This window comes from Callospermophilus lateralis, chromosome 18 (assembly GCF_048772815.1).
Source record: "Callospermophilus lateralis isolate mCalLat2 chromosome 18, mCalLat2.hap1, whole genome shotgun sequence".
In the NCBI taxonomy this organism is placed as follows: domain Eukaryota; kingdom Metazoa; phylum Chordata; class Mammalia; order Rodentia; family Sciuridae; genus Callospermophilus; species Callospermophilus lateralis.
In genome coordinates, this window is record NC_135322.1 from 54,321,397 (window position 1) to 54,338,876 (window position 17,480).

Below are 17,480 nucleotides of genomic sequence, written 5' to 3' on the forward strand. Positions count from 1 at the left end.
CTAAACTTGAAAAGACAGTGACTTTCAGAAAGAACATTATGGTCTTTGTTTGGGGATGGTAACCTAGTAACCTAAAAAAACTATTGATATGCATTATTTGAGAGCAACATGAATTACGTATAGCAGCTTCCCTGGCACAGTCAGTTGGCTTTACAGTTCTTACAGACTTTTTTCCTCCATAGATAGGAAAATCAAGAAGTGGATCATGTTTGACCAGCAGGGACTCTCAACATATCAGTGACCAACTCTTGCTACTCAATCTATCATTTCAAACTATTTACTTCTGGGAACAGGGAATACTGGGCAAAATGTGAAAATCATGAGTCTGAGGAAATCAGGGAGCAACCAGTCTAGTGAGAAGTCAAGAGCAAAAAGAAACCAAGAGACTTTTGCTCGATATTTGGGACAGCTTTTCCTGTGTCACTCCAGAAAAAGGTTAAAAAGATGAAAAGAGCTTTCAGAATACTTAAGATCTAGAGAGATTTTTAAAAAATGAGTCAGGATGAGCTAAGGATATAAAATCGAGAGGAGGATGTGGGGTAAAACTCCCAGACTTTGAGTGAGGATCCAGAAGGCCACACACTAGGAACAAGGGTAAACTAGAATAGACCCTCAATTCAAATCATTTCAATCTCTACCTAGATGCAGGAAATTCAGCATGGCCGTTCCTTCACAGCTTTCCCAGAAGCAAACATATATCACCCCTGGAGGAAGAAAACATTCTGGGCCTGAATGTATCTCCAGAATATGTATGTACATTGTTCAACAGTAAATCCAACAAACATAAATCAGTTCATATAATTTACCACATAAATAGAGTTAAGGAAAAGAAAAGAACTTAAGATTATAAAAGCTACATACAACAAACTCAAGACCAATATCATATTGAACAAAGAAAAACTGAAAACATTTTCTCTAAAAATGCTTTCACCTGTCACTTTTCCTATTCAACACATAGTTCTTAAAACTCTGGCCAGAATAATTGGGCAAGAAAAAGGAAATTAAAGGGATAAGAATAGGAATAAAAGGCCAAAATACCTATTTGCTGATTATATGATCCTGCATCTAGAAGACCCAACTCTACCAGAAGATTTCTAGAGTTGATATTAAAAATTTAGGAAAGCAGCAGGATTCAAGAACAACATACATAAATCAATTGCTTTCCTATACTGAAGAACTCTATCCCAGTTTCAGTAATCTCAAAAAAATTACTTGGGAATAAATCTAACCAAGGAGGTGAAAGACAACTGTAATGAAAACTATAGAATACTGAAGAAAGAAATTGAAGAAGTCATTAGAAGATGGAAAGGCCTCCCATGTTTTTGAATAGGCAGAATTAATATTATAAAAAATGTCATATTATCAAAATTGCACATATTCAATATAATCCCTATCAAAATACCAATGACATTCTTCACAGAACTAGAAAAATAGCAGTTCTACAATTCATTTGAAAGAATAAAAGATATAGACTAGCAATAATGAGCAAGAAGAATGATACTGAAGACATCATAATACCTGATCTCAAATTATACTACAGAGCTACAGTAACAAAAACAGTGTGGTATATTGATATCAAAATAGATATGAAGACCAGTGAAATAGAGTAGAAGACACAGAGACAAATCCACAAAAATATTCAACAAAGGTGGCATGTGATATTCAACAAAGGTGGCAAAACGAAAGGTTGATTATTCTCTCTTATATGTGGATGCTAACACATACCCTTGGAGGAAGAATAGATGTTCGGTGTATTAGACAAAGAGTAAAGAAGGGAATAGAGGGGTAATAGGAATAGGAAAGCCAGTGGAATGAATCTGACATGTCTTTCCTATGTACATATATGAATACACCACAGTGAATCTCCACATCATGTATATCCACAAGCCTGGGTTCCTAATTAGAATAAGCTGTACTCCATGTTTATATAAATATGTCAAAATTGACTCTACTATCATGTATAACTAAAAATACAAAAAAATATGATACTTAAAAGAAATGCCCAAACTATACATCTGAGAAAAATAGCCTTTTTAACAAATGGTGTTGGGAAAACTGGATATTCATATGTAGAGGAATGAAACTAGATCCCTATCTTTCACACTACACAAAAATCAACTCAGAGTGGATCAAAGATGTAAGAATTAACTTTGCAACTAATAGAAGAAAACATGGGTTCAACACTCCAGTATTATTGGTTCAGTATTATTGGCTTCCTTAACAAAATCCCTAAAACTCAAGAAATAAAACCAAGAATCAATAAGTGGGATGGCATTAAATTTAAAAATACTTCTGCACAGCAAAAGAAACAATTGAGAGTGGAGAGAGAGAGCCTACAGAATGGTAGAAAATATTTGCCAGCAACTCCTCCAACAGGGAATTATTAGCTTCAATATATAAAGAACCAAAAAACTTAACACCAAAGAAAAACAAATAACTCAATCAACAGATCTTTCTCAAAAGAAGAAATACAAATGGCCAACAAATACATAAAAAATGTTCAGCATTCCTATCAATCAGGCAAATGCAAATCATATAGTTAGAATGGTAATCAACAAGAATTTAAATACTCATAAATGCTGGTGAGGATGTGAGGAAAAAGGTGTATGCAAACATTATTGGTGGGACTGCCAATTAGTAGAACCACAATAGAAAGCAATATGGAGATTCCTCAAAAAACTAAGAATGGAACCACCATATGACCCAGTTATATCTCACTCCTCAGTATTTATCCCAACAATCTAAAATCAGCATTCTATAGGAATGCAGTCACATCAATGTTTATAGCAATTCACAATAACCAAACTGTGGCTCAGTGCACTACAACAGAAGAATGGATAAAGAATATTTGGTATATGTACACAATGGAGTTTTACTCAGCAATCAAGAAAAATGAAATTATGGCATTGACTGGTAAATGGATAGAACTGGAGAACATCCAGCCAGACTCAGAAGGTCAAGAGTCGAATGATTTTACTCATAGGTGGAAGCTAGAGCAAAATAGGGGGAAAATGGGGGAAGACTCCATGAAAATAGAAGGAAGATCAGTGGAGTAAAGAAAGGGAATAAAGGGTGGAGGGAGAAGGATGGGAAAAGGGAGGAACTACAAAATGAAATGGACAAGATTATGTTATGTACATATATGAATATATCACAGTGAATTTCACCTTTATGTGAATCTATAAAGCACCAATTATAAAACTATAGAGTAGAGGCAGGGGAACAGAGCGAGGAAAGTGGGGAGGGAAAGAGAAAGTACTGGGGACTAAAGTGGAACAAAGTACACTCCATGCATATGTGATTATGTCAAAATGAGCCCCAATATTATATGTAATTAGAAGTAACTGATAAAAAAAACATTTTTAAAAGGAAGACATTTTATTTTATTTTATTTTTTACCCTTAACATTATTTTTATTGTCATTTTTATTTATTTTATATTTATTTATTTTTGAGCAAGCAATCTTGAAGAAATTTAGTACTGTACAATTATGGTTAAACAACAACTGTTATTTTGAAATATTGTAATATGTTATTTTCTTAAGAGCTAAACTTAATTAAAATAAAGATATCAATGAAATTAAGGAAGACATTTTAGGCAGGCAAGTTCTCAATACAGTTACCATCCACATGTCCTTTCTCAGAAGGCTACTGAAGAAAACTCTACCACACTGAAAAAGCACAGGGTTGAGGAAACAGGATTCCCGAGGAGACTACCCAGAGGAACCCACAGGATGGCCCTGTGGCATTCCTGGGTTGCCAGTCATGTCACAGGGCAGAGCGCAGCTTGTCCAGAGGAATTGAGACACAGGGCTCCAGGATAGATTAGTCTCCAAGGAAATGGAACTGATAGGAAGTCTGTGTTCCTGAAAATATCAGGAGGAAGTTTGTCCCTTTGGTGGAGTCTCTGGGACTGAGACCACGATAGATTGAAGACCAAGTAAAGATAATAATTGCTGGGAGCACATAGTTGTGGGGGGAAAAACAGGAAATGTAGCCACAGAACACTTTTTATGGCTCATCCATGAATAGAATTTGCATACTCATAATAATATAAATGCAAGTATTTATCTCACCAAAAAGTAAGTTTTAGCTATATTAGGAGAACAGGGAGAAGAAAGTAGAGGAGAAAGAAAGAAAACAGAGAGGTATAGAATAGAATTATTATTATCTTCCGAAGATAATGTCCAAACTGAAAAAAAAAATGAGGAATAGAAGCTGGTTAGCTAGCGCAGCCGGTACTAAAAGAAAATGCTCAAAGAACTGGCAGTGGCTGACTATGTTCAGGCCCAAGAATTTGAATCTTGGCAAGATGGTAGAGTGAGTTCAAAGGACTACTGTTTTCCACAGTGTGCCTTTTCTAGAATTTGACATATTGAATTATGTGTGTATATATACATTTGATAAAAAGTAAAACAAAAAAATTAAAGTCTACCTACTATGCCCCCATTAATGGAGGGACAGGTATATATTCAGATATCCTTTTTTTTCTTATAGTCATAAACTATATCTAGAACATGACATAGAAAACCATTAACAGTAGCTACCTCTGGGGATGGTGACTAGTGATCATTTACAGGCATGAGAAAGACTCTTCACTCTTGGAATCCACCTGAGTTTCACACCCATGTACATGCATTCTTTACTTTAAAAAAGGCTTCTAAGAAAGACAGAAATTGAATGCTACTGAGGCATGAAGGCAGAGTTAAAATTAAATGGGCTCTAAAGAGACAATATCCTTTTAGGGAGAGTCCTTCATTTGCTAAATTTAAGTGTGTATCTTCTTACTACACCAATAATATTATCCTAAACAGCAAATAGGCAAAGAAAAGAGAAATCACTTAATCGAATTTTGGTGTGCAACTTCTGAAAATTTTCCTGTGAATGAAGTCTCTCTGTGTATTCCTACCCTTTGCCAGCTATTTTCACTCAAGATGTATATTCATCACTTTTAATATGAATTATTAAGGAATGTTCCTCTACAGATCATCTTTACTGACTGATTTTATTGCCTCATATTACTTCAGCACCATTGATTTAACTAACCCTATCCCAATGTTTCACTGCTATAAACAATGCTTGTCTTAATTACAGCTCACATCCTTAACTGTTTCCTTTGACTAAATTCCTAGAAACACAATTGCTGTTGTCAAACAACACAAACATAACTAAAAGTCTTAGTACATCTTGTGAATTAGCTCCCAGAAAATTTGAACCAATTTGTATCCTGTCCCCCTCCCCCCAGTGTCCCAGTGTTGGGTAACACACCTTTCTCTCTCTCTCACTCACTCTCCTCTCTGCCCCTTCTTCCTCTCTCCCAGACTGTTGCCAACATTTTTGTTTTTGCCAAATATAGCAAATTTTTTAAAAATTTTATTATTTAAATTTGCGTTTCTTTAGCTTTCTAGTAAATCTGGACATTTGCATATATTTGTTGGCCAATAAGTATTATTTTTGAGCCCTGTCCCTATTCCTGGTACTGTGCTGACCAAGGGGAGAGAAAACCAGTAAGTAGAATGGTTTCTTTCTCCGGAGTTCACGATCTCACAAAAGAAATGAGTACACAGACAGGTTGAAATGTGTAAGCACCGAGGAGGAGGTGATTCATTCTTCTGTCAAATGCAAGTTCATCATAGGTGAGAACATTTGAGTGGTGACTAAGGACAGAGAAATGGGATACATTCCTGAGAGCAGCATCTTTAGATGTGATGATGCTTGGCACATTTGGGAAGGGTAAATGACCTGGTATCCTGGGAAGCAAGTCTGGAAAAAGCATTGGGGCCCTTTTATGAAGACTGGTACTATATCCTCCAGATCAGGCATATCTGGTACCAGTCCTGATTGCAGGCTGCCATGTTTGCAGAGGGTCTGGGTGACTTCTCAAAAGAAAGTGAGATCCTCTTCTATCAAGATTCACACAAAATGATGTTTACCTTGACCATTAAAAGTGAGCTTATTGATGGATCAAACAGAAAAAAATTGTGACAAACGTCCACCACTTTGGGGTTCATGAACTGTGGAACTAGTATGTAAAGTCTGGATTGAGTATGTGTGTGCATGCACATAGATGTATGTGTATTTTCCTGTAGAGAGGTTTGTGGCTTTCTCAAAGGGGGTAAAAGATTCTACCACTGATCCAGATAGTAGGGAGCCATCCGTAATCTGCAGCAGGAGAGCACTGATCCAATCTGTGATGCAGGTTGGGGAGGGTGCCAGCAGGAAGGAGAACCAGACAGGAAGTTTGGAAGATAACATGAATGTGCTACGGTGCTAGATGCTTTGGTACCTACTTTTTTTAACTTCATGTAGCACATTTAACGGGTAAGGAAACTGAAACCTAGCTGTTTAAGATTAGCTCAAAGTTACTGGACTACAAATGGCAGAGTCCAGAACTGACCTCCAGGTCCTGTGACTCTAAGACCCACACTTTTAATCGTGATCCTGAACTACCTCCTTTATTAAGCTGTAGCACCAATTGTTCTGCACCTCATCTCTGAATTATCAGTTAATTCTTTTAAGCTGTAAAGTGACTCCCTTAGAGAACTATATGACTAGAGGTACCATTTAGATGACAGAAAGGAGACAGGCCTTAGTGACTCTTCATTGTTCTCATTTCACACACAAAAAGTCGATCATCTGCTGAGTTAATAGTATAAATCTGAAGAAATCCCTCACCCTGCATGTTGGTTTCTGTTATTATTTGCTTCCTCTCGTTCCATGGGAGGAAATTCTTGCAGATTTCAATTGGCAAATGAATTATTTTGAAGAAAAGTGCACAGTACTACTTTTTCCAGGCTTCATAGCTGCTAGCAATACAGAATAACAGGTCCGTCTGAGGATATTCACACTCTCAGTTATTGTTGATGTGACATGTGCAAACAATAGCCCTCACGTCTACCTTTCATGGTAAATATTAAATACACAATAAGGAAACTCATAAAAGCTCTGGCCTATTTACCTTGGGAGCTGAGCATTGCCTAAGCTGTGCACTGATGCCCTATTGCCAAATAAAAAGCAAATGTTATCTTCAGATACATGAAACCTCAGAGAGAAAGGCTCAGCACTAATCATCAGTGGGCACGGAATTCTAAATTGCCAAAGAGCACGAATATTCCATCTTCACAGCATCATGCATCTGCATGCACACGCTTCCTGATGTGTTATTCATGGTCTGCTGAAATGGTTGGTTTTCCAGCCCCAGTCCACAGAAAAGGCAGAGGAAGCTACTGCTGAATCTTTGATGAAAGACTTGTTTTTTATCATCTTCCAAAAAAAAAAAAAAAATATATATATATATATATATATATATATAGTTTTCGATTGCTGGACAACAAATTACCACAAATTTAGGGGCTTAAAACAATCCCAATAATATGTCTGTATGAGTCAGGAATCCAGGCTTGGATCTTCTCCTTAGGATTATAAAAGACTCAAATAAGTATTTTGACAAGCTGAATTTCTTACAAGAGGCTTGGCTAGGGAAAGGCCCGTGACTAGGCCCTTCAGATTCCTGGAAGAATCCCTTTTCTTGTAGTTAAATGATGAAAGCCCCTTTTTTTGATGGCTATCAGCAAGGACTGTTGTCAACTGCTTTGGAGCTACCCACTGCTCCCTGTGATGTGGCCCCTCCCATAAGCCCTCTTAGGCTTGGCTTAGCCTCACTAGGAAGAGCCCAGTCTGATTAAAGTCAGCATGTTAAAGTCAGCTTATTTGAGATCATAACTATGTCTGCAAAATCCCTTCATGGCAGTGCCTAGATTTATGTTTCTGACTGGAAGTCTGTTGTCCCCCAGAGAGATGGACATCTTCAGAGCCATTTTAGAATTCTGCCTAGCACAAGCCCCAACATGGTTCTCTTCCAGCAAGCATTGTAATCTTTTATTTTTTAGCAAACACTGTTGAGCCCATCATGAGGTATATGTGGGGCATTTTGGACTTCGGTGAAATGGTGACAATGCTGTCATTTGTGAGGACCAGATGCTATGCTGAATTTCACATGCCTGACCTCCTTTAGCCATCACCACAACTCATGCAGAAGATACCATCTATATCCTGAGCTACACAAGAGAAAACTGAGACTGGACATGGCTGAGTGACACAGTCCAATCTGGGAAATGGCAGAGCAGGGATCAAACCCACTTCCCTTTTCTTTCAGAGCTCTCTCTCCTAACCTAATTTCATTCGTTGTTATCTTGCTGTATTGTGGTTTTTAAAAGGTTACAAAATGTCCTCCAACACTACAATGACAACCATCCATCTATGTCTTCTTTAGCCTAAAATTTCCTCTGAATAACAGAAAATGTCACGTAGACTAAGTCCTCCCTAAAAGTGAAGGGCACACCTAAAAGTCAAATACCAAATAGACAAATAGATGCTAGAAGTTTATAGCCTAACTTGTAGGGCTGGCCCAGGGCCTTAGCATCGGCATCGTAATGTGCCTTGTTCTTTGGATTCTGTGATGTATTTTTCCGTCTGATTTTGTGCCAAGCATTGATTAATAAGCTTCATCAAAAAGGAAACTCACCAATTCAGCCCTGGAAAGCAGCTTCATGTCTTCTTTCCAAAGCGGCTAACCTGTATCAGCAGGAACCAGAATAGCAACGGCGCACATCCCCCAAGTTGACAGGACACTCATGCCATGACATCACAAAAGCATCACAAATAGAGGACTGACCTATGTGACTGGCTGGAGGAAGAAAACAAATGGATGGAGTGGGGGAAATGACATTGGCAGTACCCTCTTTTAAATGCATCTCACTGCTTGATGTAAAAAAGGACGAAAATGACATTGATTTATGTCTTTTTAAAATTTTTTCTTTTTAGATATAAACAACAGTAGAGTGTATTTTGACATGCTATACATATGTGGAGTATAACTTATCCTAATTAGGATCCCATTCTTGTGGTTGTACATGATGTGGAGTTTCACATGAACATAGGAAAGTTATGTCTTTATTGTAAGCTGAATCTCAAAAATGAGTAAAATGTAGAACACTCTAAGGCCACAAATTTGGGGAGAAAGCCCAACGAATTGAACTCTTTTTGCCTAGAACATTCCTATTTGTTCTCCTAACTGTCCTTCTATTTGTCCTAACAACAGATGGATGTGAACTCTGGGCCCAGGACAAGGGGACAAGATTTGAAACACCAAGTTATTCTCCCACTTGAGTCCTTTACTTTTCAAAAGCTGATATTTAGGAAAGTTGGAGTTGGGAGAATGCCCAAGGTTGTAGTGGTGGACTGAACCAACAAGGTAGTTTTATCAGAGAGCAGCTAGCAGCTAACCATGCCCATTTCCCTTTGCTCTGGACCCAGAGTTAGACTACATTTCCCAGCCTCCTTTGAGGTTAGGTGTGGCTACATGACTTGAGTTCTAGCCAGTGAAAGTGGACACAAGTGGTATGCTCCACTTCAAGGTTTGGTACTTAAAATCCTAGGACATCACACTCTTTTCTCCTTCTCCACCTGTTGGCCAGCAATGAACCAATGTCCAGAGTATCCTGGAAAGCCACAGAATCTTTTTAGCTGAGGTCCTTGAGTGACTGACTGATTGGAACAGAGGCCCATCCCCACCCACCAATTGGAATTCATTTTAATGGACCTTGTTCTTTGGATTCTGTGCTATATTTTACTGTCTGACTTTGTGCCAAGCTTGATTAATAAATTACATCAAGAAGGAAATTCACCCACTCAGCCCTGGAAAGCAGCTTCAGGTCTTCTTTCCACAGAAGCTATAAGAAATAAGCGTCCATTATATTAAGCCATCGAGTATCAGAGGTCTTTTTGTTATAGCAGCTATCATTACCTTATCTAAAATAGCTGCTTGGAATATAAAAACTGCAAGTAAGACAAACAAGTAATTCTAAGAAAGGAGAAGGGCTGATTACTCGGGCATGAAAAATCTATTTCCCTGTATTGCTTTGATGGTGTAGGTCAGACTGAAAATGTTATAAGTCAAGGACTCCTATCTACAGCAATAAAAACTTTAGATGAAATGAAGCTAACTTGATCCATTCAAAAATATCTATAGAAGATTGAATTTGCATTTATAGCTCTTTTAGAACTCATTTTAGTGCTTTCACTTTGAGAGTGTTAAAAAATTGCGGGGAATAAATTTAAAAAATACATTAGAAATTATTTCTTTGAAACTAAATATGAATAGAATATTGTAGCATCAATTCTTGTAATTTCTCCTGCCAATAATAATTGACCTACACACCTGAAAATCAAACTTATAAGGATTATTATCTTTTACTAATATATTAACAAACAGTTATAAAAAAGGACATTTTAATTTCTGGAAAGACAGGATTTGCTTACTTCTTAATATTTTAATATTCTGCTAGAGCTAAGTTTGAGTAGGAAAGTTACAGGAGAAATTTGAAAAACACATTGAGTCATGCAAAAATTAGCATATTTTCCACAAGTGCCCTTCAAACATGGACAATTATCATACAAGTATGTCCATCCAAATCCTAGTTTATTTAGTGTAGTATTTGATGTTTAATTGTTTCCCTCTATTTTTATATCCCAAAAGATTCAAAGATCATGAGTAATAATAGACTCTTGACTTAAAGTTAAATCTATAATTTCCATTATTACTGAAGTTAAAATAAAATTTCCTCTCATCATTCATCTACATCCTCATTATATACAATTTATAATCTTGAAAATATTCTTCTTTGCTTTACTAATTCACTTAAATTTTAAAATGCAATTTACTTATTTCCCATGTAGACTTTCAAACCAGGAGGAAATTTAACTAGCATTCTGGCCTAATACAATTTATCCTCCTTTGCAAATTGGAAAATTGGTATTTTGATTTAAGTATTAGATTCTCCTCGAATAAGTACCTGTGAGCCAGTTCCTAAGAGAATGGTCCTTGATTGGGCCTCCCTGACCAGATTCAGTTTCTGAATCTGCACTTAAGCCAGATCTGGATTTTGATAATGTTCCAAGGCACTTACTGAATGTCACCCTGTGAGATTCTGCCTGCCTGCAGTCTCTAATACTTAACTGCAATATGCAATGTACATTCACATCAGGTACAGAGATCACTATGCAGCTCTATTCCAACTCCAACCCAAGCCTATCAGAAAGTTTCTGATTTACAGCCTCCATTGCACCTGAGCCCCATCCAGTTACATGTCTCATATTTCTCCTTTCGTTCTTTTTACTAGTCGTACACCATCAGAATTAAATGGAAGAAAGATGTTTTTAGCCTGGAATGTGCTCCAAAGTCCAGCTTAGAAGTAAATTTTACATTTGGTTTTAAATATGCCATTTTTCTCCATATGCTTTATTTTGAAGGGCTTCTTCTGAGTCACTATGCTTGGAAAAGTAAGGGAAGCCAAGGAGGATATACCAGGGAACCATTGAGCTCTTCTCCAGTGAACTGGAGAGTTTGGCTTTTCCTCTGAGTCGTTATCCTGGAAGATTTTAGATGATCTCCACAGCTCCTCTTTTTTAGATTTTTTCCTGATGCAAATTGGTAATCACTAAATATTTTCTGTGACCATTAATCCACACATTACTTCTGAGTGGTGTGTTCCCCAAAATAAACAGAACTGTCAGAACTGATTTAGAGGCAATAGCAATCAAAACAGGGAAAGGATGTTTCTTATTAATTTTGAGATAATTGTTTATATATACAATTAGAGTAGAGTAAATTAGAGTTTTTAATCAATAGCATAATGTAATTAGGAACACACCACTTGGTAATTAAGTCTAATTTCACATTTGGTGGAAAATGAAAATGTGTGTGATATATTTGTTTCAATCCAAGGGTTCCAGCATCTTCTGCTCTGAAAAGCAATGTCACCTCAGCTCCTTCTGACTTGTATTTTTGTTGTCTAGGTGTTGGTCTCCCCAAATGCCATTACTGTCAGCTCCTTAAGGAAAGATAATATGCTTTGGGCATTTTTGTGTTGTGGGAAATACAAAAATGGACCACAGGGTCATTGAATATATATTTGTTATGTTTACTTGAAAAGTCCTAAAAACAATTTGCTCATCAAATTTGCAGAAGCCTAGAGGGACTAGGAAGAGCAGCTAGAATGGTGAATATCATAATCATGATTGTAAACTCTCCCAAGGGGATAAAAACCTTAGAAGAAGAAATATAAAATACCAAGACCTGAACCCTAAAATGCAGAAACCAAAATTCAGAACATAATGTGTGTGTTTAACAGCATATTATACACAGCTGAAAAAGGAATTCGTGAACTGGAAAATAGATCAGAAGAAACCATCCAAGATGAAGCACAGAGAGCAAAATGCAGACAGCAGGATAGGAGAGTGTGTAACAGGAAGTCACATACGTGTATAAATGGAGTCCTCAGGATTGAAGGAAGAGAATGAGTCAGAAGCAATATTTAAACAGACAATGGTTGAGATAATATTTCAGAAATAAAAGATATCAAACCAAAGACTCTGGAAAGATAGCAAATTCCAAACAGAATATTAAAATATATTCAGACCTGGATATATTACAGTGAACCTCCCCTGTAAGCATTCAAAGACATGGAAAACGTCGTCAAAACAATGTAAGAGATCACCATCAATGAAGCAGAGATTCCGTTTTAAACTTGAATAAACTGCTTCTTTTTGAGAGGACGCTGTTGTGGGTGCAGCGGAGCACTGTCCTGCCCGCTTCTGCTCCTGACTCACCGATCTTCTCTCTTGCCGAGGAACAAGTCAGTCAGGAAGCCATGCTGCAGCCCTGACATTTAGAGACACTGGAAAGACACCCGTGGAACCAGAGGTGGCGATTCCTCAAATTAGAATTACCCTTACCAGCCGTCATATGAAGTCACTTGAAAAAACGTGTGCTGACTTGATCAGAGGCGCAAAGGAAAAGAATCTCAAAGTGAAAGGACCTGTTTGCATGCTGACCAAGACTTTGAGAATCACCACAAGAAAAAACACCTTGTGGTGAAGGTTCCAAGACATGGGATCGTTTCCAGATGAGAATCCACAATCGACTCGTAGACTTAACCCTTCTGAGATGGTTAAGCAGATTACTTCCTATAGTATTGAGCCAGGAGTGGAGGTTGAAGTCACTGTTGCAGATGTCTAAGACCACTGTTTTAATAAATTGATTTTCAGTTGTTAAAAAAAAAAAGTGCTTATGGCATGAGTCATTTTTTTTCTGATTTGATACTGTACCCTTACTTTGGAGCCTTATTTATGATGTAGAAGGTTTTCTTTCAAAGAGGTAGATTCAAATTTACCATATATAGGTCCAAAGAAGTGCACTAAAACCCAGTGTGTAAAAGGTCCAAAGAAGCACATCTCTACATCATATAAAAAAGATATGTCTAATAATTTGAGTTGTTAGACAAATTAAGAAAGAAGAAAGTTATCTGTCATCAAAGAGTTCGATTAAAAAGCTAATATATTATTCCTTTGTCAAATATTTATTAAATACCTACTATATACTTGGCATAGCTATAGATGCTGAGGACATATCTGTGAGTGAGCAAATGCAAACAAAAGTCCAAGATCTTTCTATGTGTGGATTATATTGTAGTGCAAGGAGACAGACATTGCCCATGGTAACTAATTCATGTTAGAAGATGGTAAGTAAAAAGGAGAAAAACAGAGCGAGGTAAAAGTGGCCAGATTTTCTGAGGGTGGGTGTACACTTTGAAAGATGATGGTCAGAGTCAGCATTATTGAGAGGAATTGTTTTAACAAAGAGGAGTGAGCTTGGAAGATTTAAGCAGTTAAAGGGAATGAGTTGGTAGAAGTCACTTCTAACTGCACAATTCAGTCACACCATATATTTCAAATTCTTTGGGATTTTAGTCATTGACATTCTATTAATTATCATGAAGTAGAAGAAATCAAAGTGACTTCCTATATCCTGCTTATTAATAAAAGCTGTCCATCTTCACTATAATACTAGAAGCTTTGCATCTGAAAACATTTCTTTTAAAATTCCAAATTCCATAAAAATTTTTGTTACTATCCCAGAATTTGGAGATTAGAGCAGATAATTAGTCTAAGCTTGTTAGTGAACTGGGTTGTCATCATGGGAAAGAGATGTAAAGAATCTTCACAGAGCATTCAAAAGTAGAATCGGAGGTTTACTCCTCAGAATCAGATTGCTTTTTGAAAAAAGAAAAGCCAACAAACATACAGCTGCTTTGATTCCAAAAAAATAATGTTTGTCTCTGATGTTGAATTCTGTGGTACCAGCCATTTGAAGTACAGAGGGCTTTGACATGTGCAGAATGAAAAGCCAAGAATATCTTCCCTGTTAACTTGTAGTCTTATGTTGCAGGCACACGAAAAGTCCCTTTGGACCATTGAACCCAATGAAGGCACAGTTCCTGCAGAAGGAGATTTTCCGCTGACATTGACTGCCAACCTGAATGACATTCTGACGTTCAAAGACACAGTCATTTTGGAAGTTGAAAATAGCAACACGTTTCGGATTCCTGTCCAGGCTTCAGGAGTTGGTTCTACCATTGTTTCAGATAAGCCCTTTGCTCCAGAACTCGACCTGGGAGCACATTTTAGGTAGAGAGATATCATGGACGGGTTTTTATAGATATCACATATGTTATGGAAGCTGGACATCACCCCTACTTTAGAAAACTGGCAAATAGAACTGGCCTCCTCAGTCCCTTTTGTGTACCATTCTCACTTTCCCCCATCCTGTAGGCTACCTCGGCCACAAGAAGGTGTTTCCTAGTCGTAGGTTGGTTACACTCTCTAAGCTATGTCACTCTACCCCAGAGAAGGGGATCATTTGGAGGAAGTGCACTTTCTCTCAAACTTACAAGGAACTTCTCTGTGATGGATTGGACTCTCAACCATGATTTCTCCTCTTTGATTCCAATATATCACTAATTCTTCTCCATACAGATGCATTAGTGCTAACCCAAATAGAGTATATCTAGGAAGTTAAAAAAAAAAAGTTATTACAAATATATTGTATCAGGTCTTACAAAGCTAGTAGCTTTTTGGTATTATTTCTACTTGCCTCCCCACTATAGTGCCAACAATTGAGATGGCTACAATTGACTTGAAAAGCTAGAGGGTCTAAATATCTAAATAAAAGATGGTAAAGTGTAGATACCTTCAAGCGTACAATCTAGTACGGACATAAAAAGTATGAGTTTGAATGCTTAGGACAGAGGATATGTGTGGGGATTTATTCCTGGTTCCTTGAGGGAGGCATGCGTTTATCAGTACTTGACTCCTGGGGCTGGCAACTGTCTGTTGTATTACTGTGAACACTTTACTGTGAACAGTTATATTTTTTGAGTCAAGTAGATACAAAAATCTCCCTCTCTGCTTATTGTCCATAAGCTAGGGAATTTTGTCACTGCAATCTCGTGCTTCTGTTTTTAAATTCCTTCAAGTACACCCAAATCTAATTACAGAAAACAATATACTGCAAACTAGATCTAATTACATGTTCTTCTTAATCTACAAATAGTGTCGAATAGCCCCCAAAGGATATTCCAACACTTGCCTGGAATTGGAGGGTTAGCTAACCATTCGCTATGAATATACAAGCAAACTGTAGTTGTTAGCTGCTGATTTCCCCTCTGCCCAAACACTATTGTTATTCTTTTTTGACATAAAATCATGCCAGCAATTTCCAAAAGAATCATCAAAAATAAGAAGGGTAAACTGCAACTCACTGCCTACTTCTATAAATAAAGTTTTATTGGCACACAACCACTATGTCCCTGGCTTTCACACTATAGGAGTTGAGTAGTTGTGACAGAGATCATGTGGTCTCAAAAGCCTAAAATATTATAATTATTATTCAGCCCTTTACAGAAAATGTTGGCCAACCCCTGGTCTAATAACATACCCATATGCTCCCCTTTCTAATTGCAATTTTTGGGGCAATTCTCTTAAATTTTCAGATGTTCTATTTCTTTCTAAAATAAGAGCTAACATACTTATGATGTCTGTGTTTCTATGATTATTGAAAGATATACTGTAAAAACTAACAGATGCCCTATCTAGTTTATAAACAGTATATATTACATATTATACCATTACCCACAAAGTTAAACTTCCAGGAAAAGATATTCCATTGGGCATATCCTGTAGATACATATTGAGAGAGAAGTGTTTTTACCTGACAACTGGTAAATATTTCTTCTGATTATTTATTTGCTGCTTCGACTTACTAATTAGATATGATGTCATTTCCTAGGAGCTGACAGGATGAAATCTCCAAGCCTAATAAAAATGTAAAGAATCAAAGCAGTCTTGAGATAGGATTTTTTCCCTGAAAAAAAGAAAAGAAGCCTATACATCAGTTTTTTAAAATCTCAAACAAAACACGTTTGAATCACCACTAAGATTTTAGAAATCCCAGTCTCTACATAGGGCCAGGCAGTCAGGAGATCCTTAAAAAGTATTTGTGGAATAGATAAAGGAAGGAAGGGAGGGAGGGAGGGAGGAGAAAGAAGCTTATTGAAAGTGAGTTAGTCTGAGGAGAATGCCCAGTCTAGAGGGTGTGCTGGCCCACTTTCATCCATTTCCCCCTGACCTCTGCTAAGGCCTAAGGAATATGTGTTGCTTCTCCTCAAAGTGCTCTCAACATGAGCCACCAGCACAGGACTCTTCACTCACTCAGTGGAAATTTCCCCAGCACATTTTGAAATATGCTTCTCCTTCAGTCAGTATTTCACTTTGCTTCACTCCTCACAACCATTTCGCGTTATTTAGAGTGCTTTCCACATGAACTGTGTCCACGTGCCCTGCGGTTTGCTTGGCTTTCTATGGAAGACTAGGGGTGGATGGGGCCACTTCCCCACAGCCCCACCCCTAATGGTTGCAACTCTGGGACCAGATAAGGTTCCCAACTCGAAATCCGGTGGCCTTTTAGTACATACCACCTTGCTCCATCACTGTGACCGCTCCTAGTATTGTCCTATATTTAATTAAAAAGGGAGGTCTTATTTCCTTCTCACTTTTTAAGTATTTCTGGAGGAGTTAATCCCAAGGGTGTAGAACTGAGCATAACGTCCCTAAATGGAACCTTCTCAACACCTACCTCTTTTCCAGCCTGGATACCCACTATTACCACTTCAAGTTGACTAATATGGGACGTCGGATCCAACAGTTGTTCTGGATGAATGATGATTTCCGTCCCCAGGAGAAGCTGTACAAGAAGGGACAGATTAAGAAGAGACATGCTGGTCGTCGTCCCCAGCCCAGGGACTCCCAGGAGCCCAGGGATCTAGGAAGCCCTGTGTTTCAGATCCACCCTGTCCGGATGGAGCTCTACCCAGGCCAGACAATAGATGTGATACTTGAAGGCTATTCTGCTACTCCCAGGGTAAGAGGACAGAACATTCAGAAGCTATTTTTTCTCCTAAATAAACCTTTGCTGTATTGTATCTATTTCTTAGGAGAGTCCCTTGACATTTATCTGAAAAAGGACATGGTTTCTCAAGGATCGTATATAGCACTGAGTTGCTTACCAAGGCAGCATCCACTGCT

At 37.7% G+C, this 17,480-nt stretch overlaps 1 protein-coding gene and 1 pseudogene across 1 annotated transcript in view; both read left to right on the top strand.

The window, feature by feature from the left end:
- The window catches only part of Hydin (HYDIN axonemal central pair apparatus protein), a 316,785-nt gene that overhangs the window by 128,723 nt on the left and 170,582 nt on the right, over positions 1 to 17,480 (top strand). The window contains exons 18-19 of the mRNA XM_076838342.2: positions 14,287 to 14,525; positions 17,043 to 17,316. Coding sequence (XP_076694457.2) covers positions 14,287 to 14,525; positions 17,043 to 17,316 — 513 coding nt within the window. The remainder of the gene's footprint in view (positions 1 to 14,286; positions 14,526 to 17,042; positions 17,317 to 17,480) is intronic.
- LOC143384133 (small ribosomal subunit protein uS10 pseudogene) lies at positions 10,439 to 13,077 on the top strand (annotated as a pseudogene).